This window comes from Danio rerio, chromosome 16 (assembly GCF_052040795.2).
Source record: "Danio rerio strain M-AB ecotype USA chromosome 16, GRCz13ab, whole genome shotgun sequence".
NCBI classification, from domain to species: Eukaryota; Metazoa; Chordata; class Actinopteri; order Cypriniformes; family Danionidae; genus Danio; species Danio rerio.
In genome coordinates, this window is record NC_141036.1 from 47046222 (window position 1) to 47071416 (window position 25195).

At 36.3% G+C, this 25195-nt stretch overlaps 2 protein-coding genes and 1 long non-coding RNA gene across 8 annotated transcripts in view; 1 reads left to right on the top strand and 2 right to left on the bottom strand.

Annotated features, from left to right (window-relative positions):
- The window catches only part of nek11 (NIMA-related kinase 11), a 246927-nt gene that overhangs the window by 186163 nt on the left and 35569 nt on the right, over positions 1-25195 (top strand). The window contains exon 17 of one of the 3 annotated variants that reach the window (XM_087287728.1): positions 4616-5613. The exons of the other annotated variants lie outside the window; for them this stretch is intronic. Coding sequence (XP_087143854.1) covers positions 4616-4633 — 18 coding nt within the window. The 3' untranslated portion in view covers positions 4634-5613. Of the gene's footprint in view, positions 1-4615; positions 5614-25195 lie in introns of those variants that run through there. 3 annotated transcript variants of the gene reach the window in all.
- cpne4a (copine IVa) overlaps positions 1-25195 on the bottom strand; it is a 118668-nt gene that overhangs the window by 6376 nt on the left and 87097 nt on the right. For all 4 annotated transcript variants that reach the window (XM_087287737.1, XM_087287738.1, XM_087287736.1 and 1 more), the window contains 6 exons: positions 24568-24627; positions 21792-21925; positions 18463-18517; positions 15047-15098; positions 2491-2624; positions 1202-1438 (listed from right to left, as the gene is read on the bottom strand). In XM_087287737.1, the coding sequence (XP_087143863.1) occupies positions 1202-1438; positions 2491-2624; positions 15047-15098; positions 18463-18517; positions 21792-21925; positions 24568-24627 (672 nt within the window). The remainder of the gene's footprint in view (positions 1-1201; positions 1439-2490; positions 2625-15046; positions 15099-18462; positions 18518-21791; positions 21926-24567; positions 24628-25195) is intronic.
- On the bottom strand, positions 4396-7779 carry LOC147840393 (uncharacterized). The gene is made up of 2 exons (XR_015512029.1): positions 6002-7779; positions 4396-5934 (listed from the first exon to the last, which is right to left on the bottom strand). It is a non-coding gene; the product is annotated as an uncharacterized LOC147840393 (long non-coding RNA).

The window sequence follows — 25195 nt, forward strand, 5'->3', positions numbered from 1 at the left end:
AACACTCATTAACATGTTTACACTAGCACTTTTGGTCCGCACCTGGGTTTGTTTGATGTTAAAGTATGGTACGTTTAGCTAGTTCTTCTGAACTCCCGTGAACCGTACCCGAGTACGCCTAAAAGAGGTGGTCTAGAATACGGTTCGTGCAAACTCTGGTACAGTTCACATCTGATATGAATGCAATCATACCAAATAACGGAAGTGAAGCACCAACTTGAAACTGGGTTTCCCCGGGGTCTTAGAAAGTATTAAAAGTTGCTAAATCAATTATAAGAAAATTAAGGCCCTCAAAAGATATTAATTGCATTAATACGCATCCGGCCAGGGTGATGTCACGTAATTTGCGACAAACGCAGGAAGGTGATGTGATGCTCTCCACATGTAGCGAAATCATAGAGCAAAACAGATGGCAAAATGGGAAAATGTAAGTTTGCGTACTCCTGGTTGGAGAAAGACGAGTTTAAACAATGGCTGAAGCCTGTCGCTGAAAACAACCACACAATTTATCATTTCAAAATTTGTTTCTTCTGAGCTTATCCGAGTTCTGTTGGTTCCCACACGGAAAGAACCTATATAAACATATGTTTTAATATAGCTTTTGATATAGGTTTTAAATATATGTGACATATAGAAAAATGTCCGTTTTACTATATTGTATGTACATGTACTGTATATACATATATGTGCATATATACTGCACATAGGTTCTTTCCATGTGAGTTGTGCTCCGTTGATTTGTTTAACTACAACTGTCTATTAAATAAGTGGCGATTCTGAGAGGGTGTTTAAAAAGTCTTAAAAGGTACTGATATTATCTTTAGGATTCCTGCATATACCCTGGTACAACAAACTTTAGTTTACAGAACGCTCATTTGTGTATGTACATCTGTGTATCACCTACCTTGGCGACAATTAAGCGGAACTGACCCACAGCAAACAATGATAATGTCTGCTTGTCTCCACCAAAAACAACTTCTGCAGGCATTGTGTGTTTTTAGATTTAGATTTATGCATTATTAATATATTTATTACACTAAATTAGACTATTTTATTGTAATTATTTATACATTTATAATTTATTATTATTATTATTATTATTATTATTATTAGAATTGATATGTGCTATGGAATTTTAAAATATGTTAATGACAGATGTCTTGAACTTTAACACGTTTATACAGTACAAATGTAAACTCACATGTTTGAAGTTACGGAAGGGCACAAACTGTACGATGTCTCTCAGCACTGGTTCTCCTTTGGGTGAGCGGAGGATCCCATCATCCCCATCCAGCATCTCCATATCAGTGAAATCTGCATTTCCGACCCCCACGATGATGACAGACATGGGCAGGTGTGAAGCGTGAACGATGGCCTCTCTGGTGTCCGCCATGTCTGTGATCACACCGTCCGTCAGGATCAGCAGGATGAAGTATTGCTGACGACATAACAGACCACAGTCAGAACTGGAGGAACACTTAAGATGATGAAGAAGAAAAAAAAGAGGAGGAAGTAATGAGAAGAAGAAGAAATAAATAAATGAAGGAAGTATAACAGAGAAGAAAGAAAAAGAGGAAAAACTAGAAAGATGGAAGAAGACGTAGAAGAAGAACAGGATGAAGATGATGATGAAGAATAAAGAAGGATGAAGAGCACAAATAAAGAAGGAATAAAAAGAAGAATGTTAAGAAAGAATAGGAAGATTGAAAAAGATAAAGGAAGAAGATGATGATGAAGAAGAAAGAAGGATGAAGAAGAAGAAAAAGAAGATGAAGGAAGAATAAAGAACAGAAAGAAAGACTAGGAAGATGGAAGATGATAAAGGAAGAAGTAGATGATGAGGATGATGATGATGATGATGATGAAGATAAAGAAGGATGAAGAAGAGAAATAAGGAAGTAGAAAGATGAAGGAATGAAGAAAATGAAAAAGAAGAAGAAGAATGAATAACAAAGAAGAAGATGAAGGAAGAATAAAGAATAAGGAAGAAATAGAGGAATAATAAGAAAGACAATGAAGATAAAAGAAGATGAAGATAAAGGAAGAAGATGATGATGGAGAAGAAAAAAGGCTTAGGAAGGAAAAGGAAGAAGGGAATATGAAGATGAAAAGGAATAAAAAGAAAGGGAAGAAGGAATTAGAAAGATGAAGAAGGAAGAAGAAGGGATAAAGAAAATAAAAAGAAGAATGGAGAACAAAGAAAAAAGAAGAAGAAGAAGAAGAAAGAGAGATAAGGAAGACGAAAGGAGAAAGAAATAAAGAAGAAAATGAAGAGGAAGGTGTAAGGAAGATAAGAAAAAGGATGGAATAATTAAGATTAAGGAAGAAGGATAAAAATCGGAAGAAAGAAGAGGAACAAGAAAGAAGAATGTAGAAAAAGAATAAAGAATAGAAGAATAGGAAAAAGAAGAAGAAGAAGAACAAAGAAGGATGAATAAAAAGAAAAAGAAGGATGAAGAAGCTAAAGGGATGAAAGTAGCTGTCTCTCACCATGGCCTCTTTGGTGTGCATCTCCTCTGAGGCAAAGTTAGCCACTTTCTGGATGATGGGGGCAATGTTTGTGGGGCCATAAAGCTGAATTTTAGGAAGGCAGTTCTGGTAGGCCTCCACCACACCCTGAATACCTGCAACAGTTAGCAAAGTCACTATGGAGCTGTGTGGAGGAAACTACTACTCTTAAATATCAGGGGTAAACATGCATTATCATTATGCAGAACTATAAAATATATCATTTGAAATCAAATTAACATTAACTGAAATAAATTAAAATATACAACAAAACTACACAGAAGAAAGTAAAATAAGCAAAATATGACTAAATTATATAATGTTATTAACACTATCAAATATACTACTAGAACCCAAGGTTATTATTGAAAAGTAAAAAATATAAAACAGAATAAAAAAAATCATTACATGAAATTTAGATGTAATATATTAAATAAAGTAAACATCAACTCAAATAAAATAAAATATAAAAGGCATAATAAAATACGTCAAAAACTAAAATATTCCAAAACCGGACTATTGTGTCACAATAACCAGTGATCCAGGTTTGTAGATCTTGGGATCATTCACTTTCACTTAGGACTACAAATCCTGTCATGCACCACACACACACCTGTTCCAGTTTTCTGCTGATTGCTAACACACACAGCTGAAGCTGTTTAGAACTGATTACATGAACTTTAAATGCAGCATAGACACACACTCCAGTTGCTTGTTTATCTGTGAGCATTGCGACCCGTTCTACCTTGTTTAACCCAGCCATGGTTTAACCCTTTGCTTTATGAGTTTGTTTTAATTCACTGCTGCCTGTACTGACTATTCGCCTGTTCTTTGACCACAACTTTGGATTGCTCTGCAGGTATCTGTTTGCTCCTGTGATTGACCATTGTGTGCCTGACCATTCTTTATTCCATAAATACTGCACGTGGATCCTCAACTCTGCTGTCAGCGTTCCCTAGCATAACATATTGAATTATACTAACATTTTAATTTATTTTATATACTGTAAATTGAATGGTGCACACTTTAAACTATTCATTATCAGGGTTCATAATCATCATTACCTAAAAATAAATTGATAAAAAGTCATTGCTTAAATTAAATATATATGTATATAAAAAAATCTAAAATATACTTTAAAAATACTTGTTTTATTTTAGCAAAATAAATACTTATTTTAATTTCATTTAAAGACCATAAACAAATTCTTTCGGGAAATTTTTTTTTTTAAATTTAGAAGTATTAAAGCAACTTAAATTATACATACAGCTAAAACTTATTTGAAAAATACAGAGGTAAAAACGTATGCATCTGACAATAAAATACAATAAAAATATGAAAAAAATAATAATACTAAATTAACACTGTTAATTCTACAAAATTTTGTTTAGTTCTACAAAATTTGTATCTCTTATATTTGATCATATGCTATTTTTTTAATGACAGTAAAGTCTCAATCTAAGCACTGAAGCGCTTCTGCTGTTTACGAGCTGAGCATGAATGTTAAGGTCAGCCTGTCTCTCCTCAGCACGTCTCCAACTGTTTCATTTAATTAACACCTGTGAGCTTGAACACGCACAAACAGGGGCTTAAAGGTGAAAGCATGCTGCGCAGAGCAGAGGCAGAATTAAGATGAGAAGACTTTCAAAGCGGAGGTCAATGGAGGCAGTCGCTTCAGCAGCTCCCCTACAAAGAGGAATCAAAGAGACCCTGATAGACTCTTCAACCCTGACAAACACGTGCCACACTGTCTCTTTAAGACCAACATTGTGCTTTTCAATGGAGATTTTGTAGTTTTTCATAAAGTGATTTAGGCTATACGTTTACACAACAATGATGTAGACAAAAATGTACAAATTTGAACCCTTTCGGACTCTTGTTCTCTCGTTCTCTCTTTTTTTTTTTTTTTTTTTTTTGATTCCAGGGCATTTGATAAAATTTAAAGCCTCATGTGCAAGATATTGTACATTTGTCATCCAATCGAATGGTGGTAAAACTATGTGAGCTCAATGAGGAAAATTCAATATTTTGCACACTTTGCTCCAAACACAGAAACAACGATTTCAATGGTTTTCATTTATTCATTCATTCATTTTCTTTGCTACAGGTTGCTACAGCGGAATGAACCGCCAACTTATCCAGTATATGTTTTACACAGTAGATACCCTTCCAGCCATAACACAGTACTGGGGAACTCATTTACACTATGGACAATTTAGCTTACCCAATTGACCTATAGTGCATGTCTGGACCACTGTGCGGTGTCCTCGATGTCGAAATTCGAACTCGGAACCCCCTGTTTTTCCGCACCATATGTCGGCACGCTAACCACTAGGCTATTACGCCAACGTCATTTGCTTTTTTAAAATCCAAAGCGCTACAATAGAAGATATTACTGTTTTTTCCAGCTGCTTACACAAAATCTTTTCTTGTCACATGAAGAAACCTCTCACTCAAAATGCAAAACACAGCAAATCTCCAAAACCAGAAGCTGTTTCTCAGCCATGAACTCAGTTTTCAATTGCTGAAACACTTTCTTCAAAACACTGCACACAATTCTCTACCTAAAACACAAAAAATCTAACAGGAAGCTACTTGCGTTTCTTTCCCAAACACAATCAAAATGCAACATTTATTCACCCGGTGACACACACACACACACACACACACACACACTCTCCTCAAATGTGGAAACACTAATTTCTTAACTGATCATTAACCAATTACTGCTTTAGTCTACTGACTGGCAAAGGTGATGAGACACTGGGCTGTTCTGATCCAGAATGGTTTTCCACCCATCCACAATTTGTAGTTTTGTACCTACCCCATTTTCTCCTTTTAATAATCCTAAATTCCTCTAAAAAAAAAAAAGAGGATTTCTTCTGGGCCTAGCGCTGTAAAGTGTATGATGACCAACCCTACAGTATGCCCACATGATGCTTTTCCAGGCAATATATGCTTTCGTGAGACTCTTTCACACACAATTGTGTTCTTTGCTGTATTCTAAAGAATATACTTTTGCTTTACGTGTTCTACATTTTTAATACATTTTTACATACAGTAATGTTTGTTTTTTATGCAATAAACACCAATAATGTTTGGCCTAAAAAGTATTTTCTGTTTTTTCATGGCATTGGTGTATACAGTGTAGGTATGGGCCAGTATAAGATTTTGACAGTATGATAGCCTTGAATAGAAATATCACGGTTTCACGGTATTGAGATTACTGCTCTATGTTCTTTTATAATGTCTGGGTAAAAAAAAAAAAAAAACTTTTTCTCTTTTGAACACAATATATTGTATTTTGAGAAACATTCAAATATTTTGGAGCAGTAAACGTATTAGGCTAAATGAATTATTGACTTCTGCTGTCTTCCTTGGTTTCAAAAACAGATTTTTTTTTTACTATTTAAAACATCTTTTCTGCTAAGATGACGTTGTCCTAAAAAATATATTGTTGTCCTAAAAAACAAAAACAAAAAAGCGTAAATACATTTTTTTTTTTACACATTTCTTAGGAACAGCTCGGCTTAGTTGGCATTTCTGTGTGGAGTTTGCATGTACTCCCTGCGTTCGCGTGGGTGCTCCAGTTTCCCCCACAGTCCAAAGACATGTGGTACAGGTGAATTGGGTAAGCTAAATTGTCCGTAGTGTATATGTGTGTGTATGAATGAGTGTGTGGATGTTTTCCCTGAGATGGGTTGCAGTTGGAAGGGCATCCGCTACGTAAAAATGTGCTAGATAAGTTGGTGGTTCATTCTGCTGTGGCGCCCCCGGGTTAATAAAGGGACTAAGCCGTCAAGAAAATGAAAGAATTAATATCTTAAGAACGGTATTGCAGAAAATTTTGACGGTTTCAAAACCTTGACATTTCCATACCAGAATATACCTGGTACACCTTAAAAACGGTTATCGTTCCATGCCTAATACAGTGTACCTGTTACTCCTCTCAGTAGATTACTGTCACTGTCGAACATTGTATTGAACTGTAGATTTAAGCCTACAAAGAGCAAAGAGCTTTAGAACAAAAGTGTTTACATGTTTTATCCAAAAGTGTTATATTATAAAAGACGTGTTTGCCATTCAATGCGATTGCTTCATTCTGACACGTGCTTGTGGTATTTTGAATGCAGTGTTACGTTTTGACGTCTTTATAGTCTTTAGTTTATATAAAGGCAGGTTATATATAAAGCTGTCCTGTGTATTTGTCTAACTAAAATATTTGCAAAATTATGTGTAACAGAGCACAAAATTTTTCACAGTATTTACTATAAATTTTTTCTTCTGGAGAAAGTCTTATTGGTTTTATTTCGACTAGAATAAAAACAGTTTTTAATTTTTGTAGAACCATTTTAAGGTCAATATTATTAGCCCCTTTAATCAATGTTTTTGTTTTTGATTGTCTACAGAATAAACCATCGTTATAAAATGACTAGCCTAATAGTTAAGTCTTTAAATCACACGTTAAGCTGAATACTAGTTTCTTAAAAAAAGATCTAGTAAATTATTATTTACTGTCATCAAGGCAAGATAAAATAAATCAGTTAATAGAACTGTTAATTCTCTCCATTAAACAGAAATTGGGCTAAAGATAATTCAGGAGGGCTAAATAATTCTGACTTCAACTATATGTCATTGGGTTTAGACGTTTTTGTCTGAAAACTTTGCCATGTAAACTGAATGCTCCCTTTAATGTAATCAATCAGTTGGAGAAGTATTGTGAAAGTATTTACGCTGTTGGCCTGCGCTGTCTTGCCATTAAAGACATGTCAAGCTGAAGACATTAAAGGCTTGGATTATCCCACCGCTGACATTCTTCCGTCATAACACTTTGTTCAGTCACATTTGGCCAATTCATACCGGTTCTGTGAGAAATGTCTCACCGCGTGACATCCATGTGCCCTTGTGAGCTTCACACAACAAATGAAACTCCACCAGCCTCCGCAAATAGAAAGCTGTAAATGTTGTTAACTGGGATTTCACAGTGGGAGTTTCACCTAGGATTCACTGACAGAAGTAACGTCCCACAATCCCTCAGAGAAACACACACATACTGCAATGTGCAAAGTGTCAGTAATCAGCTAAATGAGCTCTTTGCCTTTTCAACCCTTTTCTAATGAGAGTCTACAGTAATTGCACTCTAGAAAGAAACTCAAGATGATAATCGGATAGACCAAACAAGTGAAGAGCAATGTACCATTTGTTACAATCATTCACATTTTCCTTGTTAGAGTTTAATATGAATGTGTAATGTATTTATGGACTATGATAGGAAAAAAAAAAAAAAAAAAAAAAATATATATATATATATATATATATATATATATATATATATATATATATATTAAAATATATATAGATTAAAGGTGATTTTAAACAAATGTATCATGCTATATAAAAAATTATTTAATTTTAAATATAGCCTGCAGTTTTGTTTTTTAATTTATTTGATGAACAAAGTAAACAGTACAGTAAAACATTCATGTCTTGAAATATTGTTATATATGCTAACATTAAAGTATTTTAAAGGCCGCATTTTCAGCAGCCATGAAAATTTTGCATTTGACAAAAAATAAATAAATAATATAAAGTAAAATAAAATAATTTGGACATGTATAATTTTTTATTGAGTTGACTCAATTTGTTGTAGTTCATCTTACATTTGAGGATTTGAGTAGAGGTGATGTGTCCATTGTGTGATAGTAATATAATAATATACAGTGCATACAGAAAGTATTGATAGTGCTTCACTTTTTCCACATTTTTTTTATGTTACAGCCTTATTCCAAAATGGATAGAATTAATTTATGTCCTCAAAATTCTACACACAATAACCCATAATGACAATGTGAAAAATTGTTTTTTTAATTTATTAAAAATAAAAAAGCTGAAAAATCACATGTACAGAAGTATTCGTAGCCTTTGCTGTGAAGCTCTAAATTGAGCTCAGTTACATTCTGTTTCCACTGATCATTTTTGAGATGTTTCAGCAGCTTAATTAGAGTTCACTTGTGGTAAATTCAGTTGATTGGACATGATTTGAAAGGCATACACCTGTCTATATAACGTCCCAGGGTTGGCAGTGCGTGTCAAAGTACAAACGAAGCATGAAGACAAAGTAATTGTCTGTAGACCTCCGAGACAGGATTGTCTCGAGGGACAAGGCTGGGGAAGGTTACAGAAATATTTTAGCTGCTCTGAAAGTTACAATGAGCACTGTGGCCTCCATCATCTGTAAGTGGAAGATGTTTGGAACCACCAAGACTCTTCCTAGAGCTGGCCGGCCATCCAAACTGAGTGATCGGCGGAGAAGGGCCTTAGTCAGGGAGGTGATCAATGACCCAATGGTCACTCTGTCTGACCTCCAGCGTTCTTCTGTGGAGAGAGGAGAACCTTACAGGAGCACAACCATCTGTGCCTGTATGGTAGAGTGGCCAGACGGAAGCCACTCCCCGCCTGGACTTTGCCAAAAGGCATCTGATGGACTCTCAGACCATAAGAATCTAAATTCTCTGGTTTGATGAGACTAAAATTGAACTCTTTGAAGTGAATGCCAGGCTTTACGTTAGGAGAACCAGGCACCGCTTATCACCAGGCTAATGATATCAATACAGTGAAGCGTGGTGGTGGCAGCATCACGCTGTGGAGATGTTTTTCAGCAGCAGGAACTGGAAGACTAGTCAGGATAGAGGGAAATATGAATGCAGCAATTTACAGAGACATCCTGAAAGAAAACCTCCCTAGTAGCAAAGAATTCTGGCCCAGATTTGGCATAAAGCTGGCACAGCAGGCATTCATCCGGCACTGGCATACAGCATGTGGGCCAAACATGGCCCGGGTTTGGCAGAGGTGGCACCGTCTTTAAGGCGGCACACAAGATTTGGGCCAGATGAAAATAGTAGTATTTGGCCCAGATTTAAAAATTTCATAAGTGGGCCATGTGAGTTTGGCCAGTCTTGACCCACATTTAAAATACACTAAAATCATTTTTGAATAAAGAAAATTTTTTTTACCTATCAGGTCACTTTGAGAAAAAGCGTGCCCAGAGTGTGCCTAAAGCGCATCACTCCATGGGTTTATCAATTTCATTGCAATCGTGACACACCAACCTATCTCGCCCAGTTCAGGCCCAGTTATGAGTTATTAACTTGGCTGAGACTTGGCCCAGATATGTTCTGTGTTTGGCCCTTGTCTGGAAACCAGATTTGGTCCAGACATGTACCGTAATTCACTGCGGCATGTGGGCCAAGCAAAACCTGATTGTGTGGGCCAGAGCTGGGCCAGATAAATTTTGCTATGTGGGCTGCTTCAGAGTACTCTTGACCTCAGACTGGGGCGACGGTTCATGTTCCAGCAGGACAATGACCCAAAGCCCAAAATATCATTTGAGTTGCTTCAGAATAACTCTTTGAATGTCCTTGAGTGGCCCAGCCAGAGCCCAGACCTAAATCCTATTAAACATCTCTGGAGAGATCTGAAAATGGTTGTACATCGTCACTTTCCATCCAACCTGAAAGAGCTGTAGTACTGCAAAGAGGACTGGGCAAAAATTCCCAAACACAGATGTGCCAAGCTTGTGGCATCATATTCAAAGAGATTTGAGGCTGTAATTGCTGCCAAAGTATTGAGCAAAGGCTGTGAACACTTATGTACATGTGATTTTTCAGGATTTTTGTTTTTTAATAAAATTTGCAACAATAAAAAAAAAAAAACTTTTTTCACATTGTCATTATGGGATATTGTGTGTAGAATTTTGAGGAAATAAATAAATTTAATTCATTTTGGATTAAGGCTGTAACATAAAAAAATGTGGAAAAGGTGAAGCGCTATGATTACTTCCCAGGTGCACTGTACAAGCAAATGAAAGTAAATAAACGTGTTATTTACACCCATGATGATGGCTTTCTAAAGATGGAAACAAAAATAACTCCCACTAAACTTAATTCTTGTTAGCAGGTCGTCAAAGCGCACACTCTCAACACTTCACTGCTGTAACTAATACAAAAACCCCAACATAACAGTGTCTTTTAAAATATCATAATAATAGAATATTAATTGTTAACAAGTCTCACACTTTTCTCATCTCGCTAAAATGCATGAAATAACACTTTTTTATTTGCTCTCTCCATATCAAAACACGAGTGAAAGGGTAACATTTATTTTGAGATATACTTACATAAAACAAGTTCTTTTTAAACTATTTGCTTCAAGTCAGTTTTAGATAATTCAATCAAGTTTAACTGAGAAACCTGATACAAGGAATTGTTCAAAGTGAACAGCACCAAAAAGGTTTAATGTTTAATATATACGCATAATTGCAGTTTTAACACATATATACTGTAAAAAGCGACACTATTTTAAAATATGAGTAAATTTAGAGCTGTTAAGTTCAACAACTTTTGTAATTATGCGCATAGTTTATTGGCTTAGTTTTAAGGCAAAACTAATAAATATGAAATAAAAACTGCATATATAATAATAACATATTAATTTTCACTTTTTGCTAAATGATTAATTATAAATATATTTCTAAAATATATAAGTTTCAAAAGAACAATTAAGCAGCACAAATGTTTTCAACTTTGTAATGTATAAATTTAGCTGAGCATATAATTACTATTACTTTTTCAACTTGAATGTGTGAAATTCAGTAATAACCCTTATACTTAATAATAATAACACTTAATAATAAATGTTTTTGCAATAATTTAAAAGGTCATATTGAAAAAGGTCACTGTATGCCACCGGATGTGTTCAGTCATGACCAGTAGACCAAATCAAACCATGACCTCTTGTTATTTACGCTCCACGACTCAAAGATACAGATAAACAAAACTTTTTAAAAAGTCCAGCAAAAGACTATGGAAGTTTGTGAACGCTACAAATTGGCCTCTTTCATGGAAATCGAAAAAAATAAACTCTCTAGACACTTCTTCATGACTTGTTAACAATGGGTTGTCAATATTTGGAAACGCCCCCAAAACTGTACAATTGGCAACATCATTCACACACCCCATGTTAGCTCTTTGTGTGTCTGGTCCAGGTTTGTTGGACCTGCGTAACTCTCATGCAGGATTTTCCAGACAATAGCAAGGTGGAAAGGTGCGCTCTGTGCTCGGGATAGATTGGCTGGCATGTGTCCTGGTGAGGCTGCGAGCCATTTACTATTCCTGGAAGAGACAGGCCTGGCTGCTTGATCAAAAGCTGAGAGATCTGTGCCCAATCTGGGCGCCACCCCGGTGTGTCTGTGCTGATAGAGGTGGAACAGAAATAGCAAGGGAAATCAACTGACACCAATACACGGGGAGCCATGATCAATTCAACCTCCTCATGACTGAACACTGGGATGATGATAATGGGACAGCTAAACACAACAAAATATCTACCACATAACAACATATCTTTTGTAACTTCTGACTACGGTTGTAAGAAATCCAAAAACACCAGCATAATAGAATATTTTTAAAAAGTCTAATATTAAAATAAGCATCAACAAGTTTCCGAATTTTCTCACCTTGCTTGTGAGGTAATAGGCAGTGGTGAAAGGAGTACTGAAAAATATCAAGTAAAAGTACCATTACTTGCCCAAAAATGTAGTGCAAGTAGAGTAAAAGTATCTGTTGTAAATATTACTCAAAGTATAAGTAAAAAGTAGCCCTTTTAAAAGTACTTCAGAGTAGAGAGTATCATGCTTTGTGTGTGTGTGTGTGTGTGTATATGTGTGTGAAGACGTAGCATTCTGTTGTGCATTTAGTGATTGTTTAAGGCCATTTGATGATTTCAGTCAACCGTCATCTTCTCATCAGTGAAATGTGGTCTAAACAGTCTCAGGGTGATTGCGTGTAAAGATTTTGGACATGTGGAATTGCAGGATTGTTTTACTTGTTCTACTTTAGCCCATCCCCATAGATTAAAGAATAAAGAATGAAGTATCGACTGCAGGTTGAGGGAAAATAGTGGAGTAAAACTACCAATACAGCACTAAAAATGTACTCAAGGGAAACATGGTGGCACAGCAGGTAGCGCTGTTAACTCACAGCAAGAAGATCGCTGGTTAGAGCCCTGGCTGGATCAGTTGGCATTTCTGTGTGGAGTTTGCATGTTCTCCCTGTGTTGGTGTGGGTTTCCTCCAGGTGCTCTGGTTTCCCCCACAGTCCAAAGAAATGCACTAGGTGTGTAACGAATCATGGGTGATCTGTGATTTGTACAGATCACAACCTATGGTTCAGAACACACGTGGCCTGCGGATTAATACATTTTTTACTGGTAGATTAATCCTTTATTTGTAACGATTTCAGAGAGATCACCTCTCGAGTCATTCAGATCACATGTACGAAAGCCTCTAGGCTTTCCTGTAAATTATAATGATGACGGATTGATTTATGGTAGGTTATTCGGGATGTGGTGGGTTTCATTAAAGGTGTTTTCTGTCACTACTTGTTTAGCCTGCATTAATGCATTCAGTGTAAGCTGCAAGATTAATCATTAAAAGATCTGAATCTCAACACCCACGCAACAAATTATAAATGATGGTGATTTGCATATGTTGCTGCATTCAAATCTGTGTTTAAATAAATGCAAATATCCCGAAAGAGATTGAGTCTTTAGTCATTTGAGTTAATTATGAAGTTTCAAATAGTCAAATAACAAAGAATACTGGATAACAGCTTATAGTTTAAATAAAACCACTGATGTTTATGGTAAAGATTAAAATCACCATCATGTGCATTTAACTTGACGCTCAAAAATGAAAGTTGTAGGCAGCAATTGCATTATTTAACCAATAAGTGGTGACAACCAGGCATCAAAAAATATGCCACTGAATAATTCTCCAAACATGACACCTCTAGCAATGAAACAAGTTTTATGAGTGAATAACTGAATCATTTATTAAAAATGACACTAAATATACATTTAAATCTGCATGTTATACTAAATGTAAACGTCAGCAACAGTAGTAGTAACAGTGAATTTTTCACAGTACAGAATGTTTTACAATTTAATTTTATTCAGCTGATTATTTCTTTTATTAAAATCACAGGTTCTGAGTTCTGTTTGTTAAAACCAAAAGTGTCTTGCAGTACTGTTTTTATAATAAACGGAACGCAAATTACCTTTGTCTCCTCCTCTTTACAGCTAATCCAAAAAAATGGTACAATCCGTGACTGAAAAACTATGTGATCCCAGCCAAGAGATTTGTGATCCGTTACACCGCTAACCCAACACATTAAAAAAAATAGAAGTTACAAAACACCAATATCGTGCGGCTAAATATGAACTTTGATATTAATGGCCCTGGGAGTAAGAAATATTACTAAATTACAGAAATTTGAATTACAGTAATTTGTTACTTTACATCACTGGAAAAAGGGCATAGTTTGCTATTGATTTAAAAGGGTTTAAATTAGACTAAAAATTCATTCATTCATTCATTTTCCTTCGGCTTAGTCCCTTTGTTCATCAGGAGTCACCACAGCGGAATGAACTGCCAACTTATCCAGCATATGTTTTGCACAGTGGATGCCTTTCCAGCTGTGACCCAGTACTGGGAAACATCCATAAACACTCATTCACACACATACACTACAGAAAATGTAGTCAATTCAATTCGCCTATACCTGCATGTCTTTGGACAGTGGGGGAAACCAGAGCACCCAGAGGAAACCCACGCAAATGCAGAGAGAACAAGTCAACTAACACAGAAATGCCAACTGACCCAGCTGGGATTTGAACCATAAGGTGACAGTGCTAACCACTGAGCTACCGTGTTGCCACACTAAAAATATATTAATATTGAAAACAACAACTTGGCACGGTTACATTCACAGCCTGAGAATTTCTTGCAACGACAGAATTATCATTTATATTACTTTACTTCCCAGCCTGTCTCTGTATCTCAAGCACTCATTTTCCCATCTCTTCTTCATCTTTGCTTTCTGATAGCATGCACACTGTTAGGGCACACGTGTTTCAAACTTGCTGTGATGATGCAAGGCTACCAAGAAATTACAGTCTGAAACAATCAGTGCAGTGGAGCGTTAACAAACTGTAATAAAATATGCAAACGCGCATCCTACAATATCAACCCTCTACGAGAACATCTGATATAATGCAGCAGTCATTTCACATCTGTTTTTGTGCTGAAAGTCATTCTTACCTGCTGTCACGACACATAGACACTAATTATTGGGCGAGGGGACGGAGGAGGCGATGATGACATCATCAAGGCCCCCCTCCTTCAAACGTTCCCCTCGGGCTGTATATTTTATAGCAGCATTAAACATTAATGTGTCCAGCTTTGCCAATAGTGAAGCTCTGTAATTTAGCTATGCATATATTGATCTCCTTTTGTGTGGTGTGAGCGCTCTTTACTGAAGGGCTGCTTGACTTTGCTTGGTTTTCTGTTGAAGCATTGAGTAGTTCAGTCCCAGTGGGCAAAGGTCAATAAGGGGAGGTTAATGTATCTGCACTGAGGAGATCATTTAGGATATATGGGTCTGGGATGGATATAATATTGGATTGGATGTTCTAAACATACCTGCACATTCTGGGTTGTCCTCGTTGAAGTTTACTGCAAAGTCATGTGAAACCTGAAACGTAAAGATAAATAGCAATATGTGACTTCAACAAATTGTTCACACAGTGTTGAAAGTTTTTTTGTTTTTCAACTAAAACAACTAAAAAAGGATTTAAGTCATTTCAACACAATATTAATTATATTTGTCTTTATCTTTGATTTAGTGGCTAGTTTGTATGAATTTATATAATCTCATTCATACATTTTAGCATGACTTGCCCACTCACTGGGGAATAGGTTTAGGGTTAAAGTTTTGGGGCATTCCTTATTTTAAAAATTGTACGTTTTCATACAAATTATATTGTATACATTTATATACACTTACAGGCCACTTTATTTGGTTCACCTGTCCAACTGCTCATTAACGTAAATTTCTTATCAATCAATCACATGGCAGCAACTCAATGCATTCAGGTGTATAGACATGGTCAAGACGATCTGCTGCAGTTCAAACCGAAAATCAGAATAGGGAAGAAAGGTGATTTAAGTGACTTTGAAAGTGGCATGATTGTTAGTGCCAGACCCACTCGTTACAACTGAGGTATGCAATAGAGCATTCCTGAATGCACAACACGTCCAACCTTAAGGCTCGTACACACCGAGATGTACACACCGAGAACCGACACTTTTCGTGTGCGTTCATTGTCAGAGTTTTCAAGACATTTTTCCGGATTCAGACCCAATCGATTTACACTGGCGTTAAGCAGAAGAGTATGCAAAATCACTCCTTGACGTTAAATAGCGCTACACAACTTTAAGCTTCTGACACCCGCTTGTAACAGAGAAGAAGAAGACAATTTGACATGCTTGTTGTTATGGATGGTTTGAGTAGCAGCTCTAGCTCTAGCGATGAAGAAATGATTATTGTTCAGCAGTGCAATAAGCAGCTCCACGTTCATATCGCCTCTAAGCATCATCTTCAATGAGTACTTGCATTGACAGTTTTGTGCTTGAGCACCTCCAAGTGCTGTTTACTGTAACTTCAGCAGCTCCGTGGACATGACCAAAAGTGCCAACCTGATTGGTGGAGAAGGTCTTGACGCGGTGCGTCAAAACAAAAAAACAGGCATGATGCGTTTTAAAAAATAAAAAAATGCTTTTACGCCTGTCGTTTTGCGCGTTGGTGTGCACGATCACATTGACGTCCTTTATTTACTCACGAGGTGTTTAATGGCGACGAAAAACGCAACCAAAAAACGTCTCAGTGTGCACGGGCCTTTAAAGTGGATGGGCTACAGAAGCAAAAGACCACACTGAGTACCATTTTTGTCAGCTAAGAACAGGAAACTGGTGCTACAATTGGCACAGGCTCACCAAAATTGGACAATAGAAAATTGGAAAAACGTTGCCTGGTCTGATGAATCTTTCTGCTGTGACTTTCAGATGGTAGGGTCAGAATTTGACGTCAACGAGATAAAAGCATGGATCCATCCTGTCTTGTATTAATGGTTTAGACTGGTAGTGGTGGTGTAATGGTGTGGGGGATATTTACTTGGCACACTTTGGGCTCATTAGTTCCAATTGAGCATCTTGTCAACCCACAGCCTACCTTTGTATTGTTGCTGACCATGCCCATCTTTTTATGACCACAGTGTACCCAACTTCTGATGGCTACTTCCACCAGGATAATGCGTCATGTCATGAAGCATGAATCATCTCTTGACTGGTTTTTTGAACATGACAATGAGTTCACTGTACTTAAACTACCTCCACAGTCACTAGCTCTCAATTCAATGGAGCACCATTGGGATGTGGAGGAACAGAAGATTTGCATCATGGATGCAGCCGAAACAAAGGTAGTCCAACCCGGTACTAGTAAGGTGTACCTAATAAAGTGGCCGATGAGTGTATACTTATATATATATACTTTCCTTACAACGCAAAAAAAGTTACAATTCCTTTTAAGCTCAGCCTAGTCAGTCCAAAAATCATTACAAATTACGGATGTTGGCATATTTACCTAATGTATATTGCAACCACAGCACTAGTCATTATTTTTAATCAGGTTTTAATAGCAAATAAATCCCAACAGTGGCCACATATGAGGTTTCTGAGATTCAGAATTTCCGGATATCCAGTAAAGATCAACCTTTTAAAGTTGTGAAGTGCAATAGGGCCTTTTGTAGTGTGTGTTGCTAGTTCAATGGAACCAGTTTCTACAAATAAACGCATGTGTTTACATATCTCGGGTGATCTTTTAAACATAGGAAAAAAAAACAGTTTTATGTATCATGCTAAATATTCCTTGTTTGAATTGACTGAAGAAACATCTTGTGTGAGGTTAAAAAAATTTTTGTGATATGTGTGAGTTTCTTCTAAATCGATGTGTTCCCATTAGGTGTATTTTCTGTTCTCGTATCCACCAATACTATGTGGTAAAAAATCATTTTTTATGACAAAGTCATTGATAATTCAACAATTTGTTAAGCAAATTCAGCAACTGAAAATAAACTGCCTTTATGAGTGAATACTAGAAATATGCACTCAACTGTTTTGTTCAAAATGATGATTCATTCACTTGATAAAAAAAAAAAAAACATCTCAACATTATGTGTAATCCATTTTCATTTCTGCAAACATTCTTTTGGTTGATTTGATTCAGTGAATCAGTTTAAATATGGTTAACCATCAAGTCATGATGACATCCCATCATTTTGTGTAAAAGTAGACACATTAAAGCAACATTTGTCGACACATTAATTTAATTGCTTGTTTGTTAGTTTCTGATTGGTTCAACTGAAATTATTCCTTAATTATTCCAATACTTGTTCAATCACGCACTTTTGTTGTTGGTCCCAATATCTTGACTGGTCAGTTGCTGAAATGTACTGTATGGTCAAATATACTACTAAATTCCCAAGCAAAGCTGTGGTAGTTTCGTAACCCTGCTATCAATTTGCAGTCTCTTTCTTTTCACATAATAAATAAACTAAACACAAATCAATACTTCCATTAATATCCATTAATTTTTGAGTAAAGTCAGTAGTTCTAAAATAAGCAGGATATTATGCAATCATTTGGTCAGTGTTACTGGTCAATAGCCCCTTCAGGGGGATTCAATATCCTTTGCTTTACTGTGTAGAGTTTTTCAAATACAAAATTGTAATACTCTAAAAAGTTTTTAACAATACCTCTGGAGTGAGGACAGCACATTCAGATATTCAATCCACCTAATCAAAATTCCAAAAGCCTAAGAATAATACAAATTTTTCTCAGTACAGCTCAAAAGCGAATGATCTGTCTGAGGGAAATGAACCTGCTGATTTCAGTACAAGAATTACTCCAGCATACGCCTAGTGAGAAACATCGCTCCCAGTTCATCCTGTTAATTAAAAATCCCACTGCTCCCCCATCGCTATAAATGCTACAGAAGTTACCTTGAAGTCTGGAGGTATCCGAGCACCAAAGCCAAACGCCGGGAACATTTTGTCACTGCATGGAAGCGAAAGCAGACATGAGATTAGAGCTGGCAGGTATGCAGGATCTTGGGGATTACTTACCAAATTTCCCATCGTGCTTTCCTTACTCAATGGCCTCTGATTATTGCTCATTTGTAATGGACACAAATTTGCATAATTATTATTGTTAGAGCCTGCCAAATCAGCATCCGCTCTGATTTCAGATTTCATCCCAAGCAAAGTGCCTGATGGATGTGCATTCATCTGGTTTTAGAGTGATGCCAGAGCTCGACATGGTGCTGGAAATGAGCTTTTCAATGACCTTTCAAAGAGATGGAATAACAGCTCAGTGGTCAAAAAAGCATGTTAGTCAAATGCAAAGGCCACAGGTCTAATAAAAGTCAACTTGACAATAACAGATGCCTATCTACAGTGCATCCGGAAAGTATTCATAGTGCTTCACTTTTTCCACACTTTTATTTTACAGCCTTATTCCAAAACTGGATTAAATTAATTTATTTCCTCTACATTCTACACACAATACCCTATAATGACAATGTGAAAAAAGATTTTTTGAAATTGTTGCAAATTTATTAAAAATGAAAAACTGAAAAATCACATGTACATAAGTATTCACAGCCTTTGCTCAATACTTTGTTGATGCACCTTTGGCAGCAATTACAGCCTCAAGTCTTTTTGAATATGATGCCACAAGCTTGGCACACCTGTCTTTGGGAATTTTTGCCCAGTCCTCTTTGCAGTACCTCTCAAGCTCTATCAGGTTGGATGGAAAGTGACGGTGTACAGCCATTTTCAGATCTCTCCAGAGATGTTCAATAGGATTTAGGTCTGGGCTCTGGCCACTCAAGGACATTCACAGAGTTATTGTGAAGCCCCTCCATTGATATTTTGGCAGTGTGCTTTGGGTCATTGTCCTGCTGGAAGATGAACCGCCGGCCCAGTCTGAGATCGAGAGTACTCTGAAGCTGGTTTTCATTCGGGATGTCTCTGTACATTGCTGCATTCATCTTTCCCTCTATCCTGACTAGTCTTCCAGTTCCTGCTGCTGAAAAACATCTCCACAGCATGATGCTGCCACCACCATGCTTCATTGTAGGGATGGTATTAGCCTGGTGATGAGTGGTGCCTAGCATTCACTCCAAAGAGTTCAATTTTAGTCTCATCAGACCAGATAATTTTGTTTCTTATTTTCTGAGAGTCCTTCAGATGCCTTTTGGCAAATTCCAGGTAGGGAGTGGCTTCCGTCTGGCCACTCTACCATACAGGCCTGATTGATGGATTCTGCACAGGTGGTTGTCCCTCAGTAAAATTCTCCTCTCTTCACAGAAGAATGCTGGATCTCAGACAGAGTGACCATCAGGTTATTTATCACCTCCCTGACTAAGGCCCTTCTCCCCCAATCACTCAGCTTGGATGGCCGGCCAGCTCTAGCAAGAGTCTTGGTGGTTCTAAACATCTTCCACTTACGGATAATGGAGGCCACAGTGCTCATTGTAACTTTCAGAGCAGCTGAAATTTTTATGTAACCTCCCCCAGCCTTGTGCCTCAAGACAATCCTGTCTAGGAGGTCTACAGACAATTCCTTTGTCTTCATGCTTGGTTTGTGCTTTGATACAAACCCCTCACTGCACAACAGCTGCACTTTCAGCAACCTCATAATTCCTGCAGCACAAGGACTTAATGATTGTTTATGCGCGTCAAAAGTGGCTGACCTGTTCGATGAAATATTTGACTGCGTGTCACTGCATATCAAAGACTTAAAATGATATATCGATATAAAGAAATCTCCACTGAGCTGAACGAGAGTGCTTAAACTGAACAGTGAATCGTTGATGACATAAGCGTGCTCAGGCCCGAATGCAATGTGAGTTGTGAGTGGTTCAAGGCAACTGTACATAGTGTGAGTACGCCCTAATAATTATTGGAGAGTCCAGGATTGCTGTGCATATTGTTAGCAACTCCCTGATGCACATAAAACATTTAGATTATACCAGAAATTGAGTGATTGAGAGAGATAATCTGTTTCCAGGGTTTTTATCTGCCTTTTCTGTCTTGACTCTTGATACGTTTTCATGGCATCACATTTTTATACTTTTCTTTTGCCTATGGCAGTAACTCCCTTACTGACTTAACGGACAGTGTTTTCTATGAAGGCACCGCCTTAGGAAACCAGTTTTAGACCAGCAGATGTTAGAAAATGTATGGCCTGAACACTGACTTTGCTTGAGGGCTTCAAAAATACATATATATTTTTGTCGCTGGTAAAGGAAACTAGTTTCAGACTAGCACATGTTAGAAAATATGTGGCCTGAACACTGACTTTGCTTCAGGGCTTCAGAAAATATATACAGTTGAATTATTATCCCACCTTTGATTTTTTTTTTTTTTTTTTTAATATTTCCCAAATGAAGTTTAACAGAGCAAGGGAATTTTCACAGTATGTCTGATAATGTTTTTTTCTTCTGGAGGAAGTTATATGATTTATTTTGGCTAAAATAGAAGCAATTTTTAATTAAAAAAAAAACATTTTAAGGACAATATTATTAGCCCCTTTAAGCTAATTTTTTTTTTATTTATAATCTACAGAACAAACCATCGTTATACAATAACTTGCCTAATTACCCTAACCTGCCTACTTAACCTAATTACTCTAGTTAAGCCTTTAAATGTCACTTTAAGCTGTACAGAAGTGTCTTGAAAAATATCTAGTAAAATAATACTTACTGCCATCATGATAAAGATAAACTAAATCAGTTATTAGAGATGAGTTAGTAAAACTATTATGTTTAAAAATATGTTGAACAAACTCTGCTCTCTGTTAAACAGAAATTGGGGAAAAAACTAAACGGGGCTAATAATTCAGGGGGGCTAAAAATTCTGACTTCAAGTGTATACATTTTTGTCACAAGTAAAACACCCACTATCATATGAAATATTTAGTTATTTCTTAAAAAGAAAATGATCTTGAGTCAGAATACATGTCTACATTTAAACAGCTGTCAGTGGAGAATGATGCACACACATCTGCAAGGTTTGGGGACCCGGCTGGTCTGCCAAAAATCCCCTTCATTCACATTTTTCTGTCTTTTTTTGCTCAGCCTATACACTCATTTTGTCATATACAAAATACCAATGTTCAGGCTGCAGACTATACTGTCAAAACACTGCACACTCTCAGTAAAGAGAATCCGACTTACATGTGTGTGAATCTAAACAACTACTGTGTGGGGTAGTCAAGAACCTGGAGAGCTGAAGTAGGGATTTGATTGGCTGCTCAGCCTGCTCACCTGTCATAGTCTTGGCAAATCTCCCCCACTGCGACTAAAGCTTTCAGATACTCGTTAGGCTGGTAGGGGTGGATGTAGTGTAATGAACAACTGTTCCTCGGATCCCCATTAGAGGCTGTGAAATCAATCGCTACCTGAAAAGACAAGCAGCAGTCAAAGTGGAGTTTTGATGCTAATTACTCAAAATGTATACACCATGTGGAGATTTCTCTACAGAGCACTGCCTCCTAATGGCATCGACAGAGAGAAAGCAGAGAGCTGTATAATTTGTGACTTAAAGTAGGCATGGGACTTGTATAATTATGAAATAAGCTTAATAACAAAAATATTAGCAATTTATAACTAAAACCATGCAGCAGAACTGCAGATGTGCTTGATTTAATATGTTTTTTATCACTTTAAAACCAATGCTATTTTATGAAAGGATGGTCCATCAAAAACTGAAAATTCTGTCATCCTTCACTCACCCTCTTTTCTTTCCAAAACTGTGCCACTTTCTTTCTTACTAAACATAAAACATAAACAACATAAACAAAACAGTTTTAGTTCCCATTGAGTTCTATTAACCAATGGGAAAAATAAATATTTGGTTGCTATTTTTAAACATTTGGTTCAACTTTTGTGTTCTGCAGAGGAAGGTAAGCAATTCAAATTTAAAGGGACGGTTTACCCAAAAATTACATTCTGTCACCATTTACTTACCCAAAACATATTTGAGTTTTCTACTGTTGAACACACAAAAAAGATATTTTGAAGAATGTTTGAAGAATCTGTAACCATTTACTTCCATGATATTTTTTTTTTCAATTATAGATGTCAATGGTTAGAAGTTTCTTCAAAATAATCTTCTCTTGTGATCAACAGAAGAAAGAAACTTAAACTAGTTTAAAACAAGTGAGTAAATGATGACAGAATTTACATTTTTGTGTAAACTTTTTTTGTCTCTTTTCAAGCTCTATTTTAATGATCAAGGTGCAAAAAATAAGGGCTCTATCATACACCTGACACAATAAGGCACAAGATGTGTTTGCCGTGACGTGTTGCTATTTTTATACCAGCTCATCCCTAATTTTTCCATTTTCTGTCACAGTTTAAATAGCTAATTTATTTGCGCCACTTTGAGGATTCATGGGTGCTCCAGTCTAGAAAAGAGGTGTGTTAAGGCGCATTGTTGGTGCATTGCTATTTTGAAAAACTAAAATAGACTGCAATAGACCAGCTGAAAGCAGGTCTAAAGTCCACTGCAGAGCACCTAGTTGTGCACTTTGCTACACATTGCTTAAAACACACAGGATGTACAGCAATACGCAAATATCTCTACAAATAAAAAAGAATTAAAGGAGCAAAATATTACAGAAAATCAGTACCTGTATGTCTTCTTCATCTCTGTGGGCTTTTTTCAGTTTATTTATGACAACTTGCTTTTGTATATTGTTGCTATTAGTAGTAGAATTATTTATTATATACATGTTTAGATTTTTTATGCAAAATCAAGCTTAGATATGTCCACCTGTCAGGTTTTGGACCATATGGGGCAATATAAAGTTTGTTTGGATATAACTTAACTTATATAACTTTGTTATTATTGTTCATTTATTCATTTGCGGTAAAAAAGAACTGAATAACGAAGTGTGGTCAAAAAAAACACACAACCAAAGTTATATCCAAACACACTTCATATTGTCCCAAATGGTGATCCATCTGTCTCCCGAACTCTACAGGTGGACCAATCTAAGCTTGTTTTTAATAAAACAAACATAAATATGTGTAAAATAAATAATACTACTACTAACAATTTAATAATAATAATAATGCAAATTGTCATACATTGTCAGATATTTGTGTATTGCTGTACATCCTGTGTGTATTAAGCAATGTGTAAGCACTTGGACCCACATAGGTGCATAACTAAATGCGCTCTGCACTGGACTTTAATGGTGAAGTCTATTTCAGTTTCTCAAAATAGCAATGCTCCAACAGCAAACATTCCAAACAAGCTCGTTTTTAGACCAGCACACCATAAAGTCCATAAAGTGGAACAAATTAATTTGCTAAACAATGTGGCACAAAACGTGAAAATTACTGTTGCGCTAGTCTGAAAATAGCTACATATACACATCTTGCGCCAGGTGTATATGATAGGGCCCAATAAGGAAGTTAGTAAATGATGGCAGAATTTTCATTTTTGAGTTTTTAGAGATCTCAAAACGTTTTAAAATAAGTTTTTTATTCACTGTAATATTAAATTAATCACACCCCTCAACATAAAACCCCTGTTAATAGTAATAGTTTTCTGTGTAAAGCAGAAAATAAAAATTACAGGTCTACCAGCATGCTTTATCAACACTTATTATGTAATTTAAATTCATAAATCAAACATGAGAGCAATTTTTCATTTATTATTTCAATTATGTAAATAACCCTTTTAGGAGACTGTAACATCTTACAGTGACCGATAATACAAAAAATAATTGAACACAGCGATGCACACAAAGGTGCCATGCGAAAACAAGCAGGAGATACATTTATTGCTTAATAAATTATGCAAAAACTGAACATTCAGAATGACACTTTGCTTTCCCTGTTCTCATTAGTATGTACAAGGTAATGAATAATAAATCACGAGTGCTCTGACTAATAATAACACAATTCATTACACAAAACTCCAGGCTATGCCAATGTCAGAGAAAAACAAATGATAATGGGTTATTAGTTTTATTGATGTAAGCACCGATAAATGGCTAAGAGAGTGTGAGTGCTGTAAGCCCGGACTTACTGTAAACTGTATTTGGCAGCCACCCATAATGTAGTCCAGGAAGGAATGCATCTTAATTATCTGCGGACACAAAAGGACAGGTTATCTCAATTCAAGCACTTTTATGCTGTTATCATCTTCTCATCATTTCTAATTTATGTCAACTATGATCAGATTCAGTGGGCATTTACAGAGCAGGGATATCACTTCTTAGCAGTGGTGTAAAGTAGGAAATTACAAACACTCAAATCACAGTAACTGAGTAGTTTTTTCTCAGGAATTGTAAGTAGTTTTAAAAGGTGTACTTTTACTTGAGTACATTTTTTAGTGCTGTATCGGTATTTTAAAACACTACTTTCTTTCATCCTGCTTTCATTACTTTTGTATGTTTATTGTTTCTTGTCTGCTGTGATTGGCTAAGTAGAAAAAGTCATCCAATTAAATCATGCATAGAAAAATCGCATGAGACAGACTGACCTAAATACACGGATGCTTTATTAATGTAGCAAACATGTACAGTGTGGAAGCATCAAAAGTTCCCATGAAGATGCTAAATTATTGCACAATGAGCAAGAGACTTATTAGACTGCATATGACTGATGACAAGATGAAGGATGACTACTGTACGATGACTGATGTCACCAAAGCG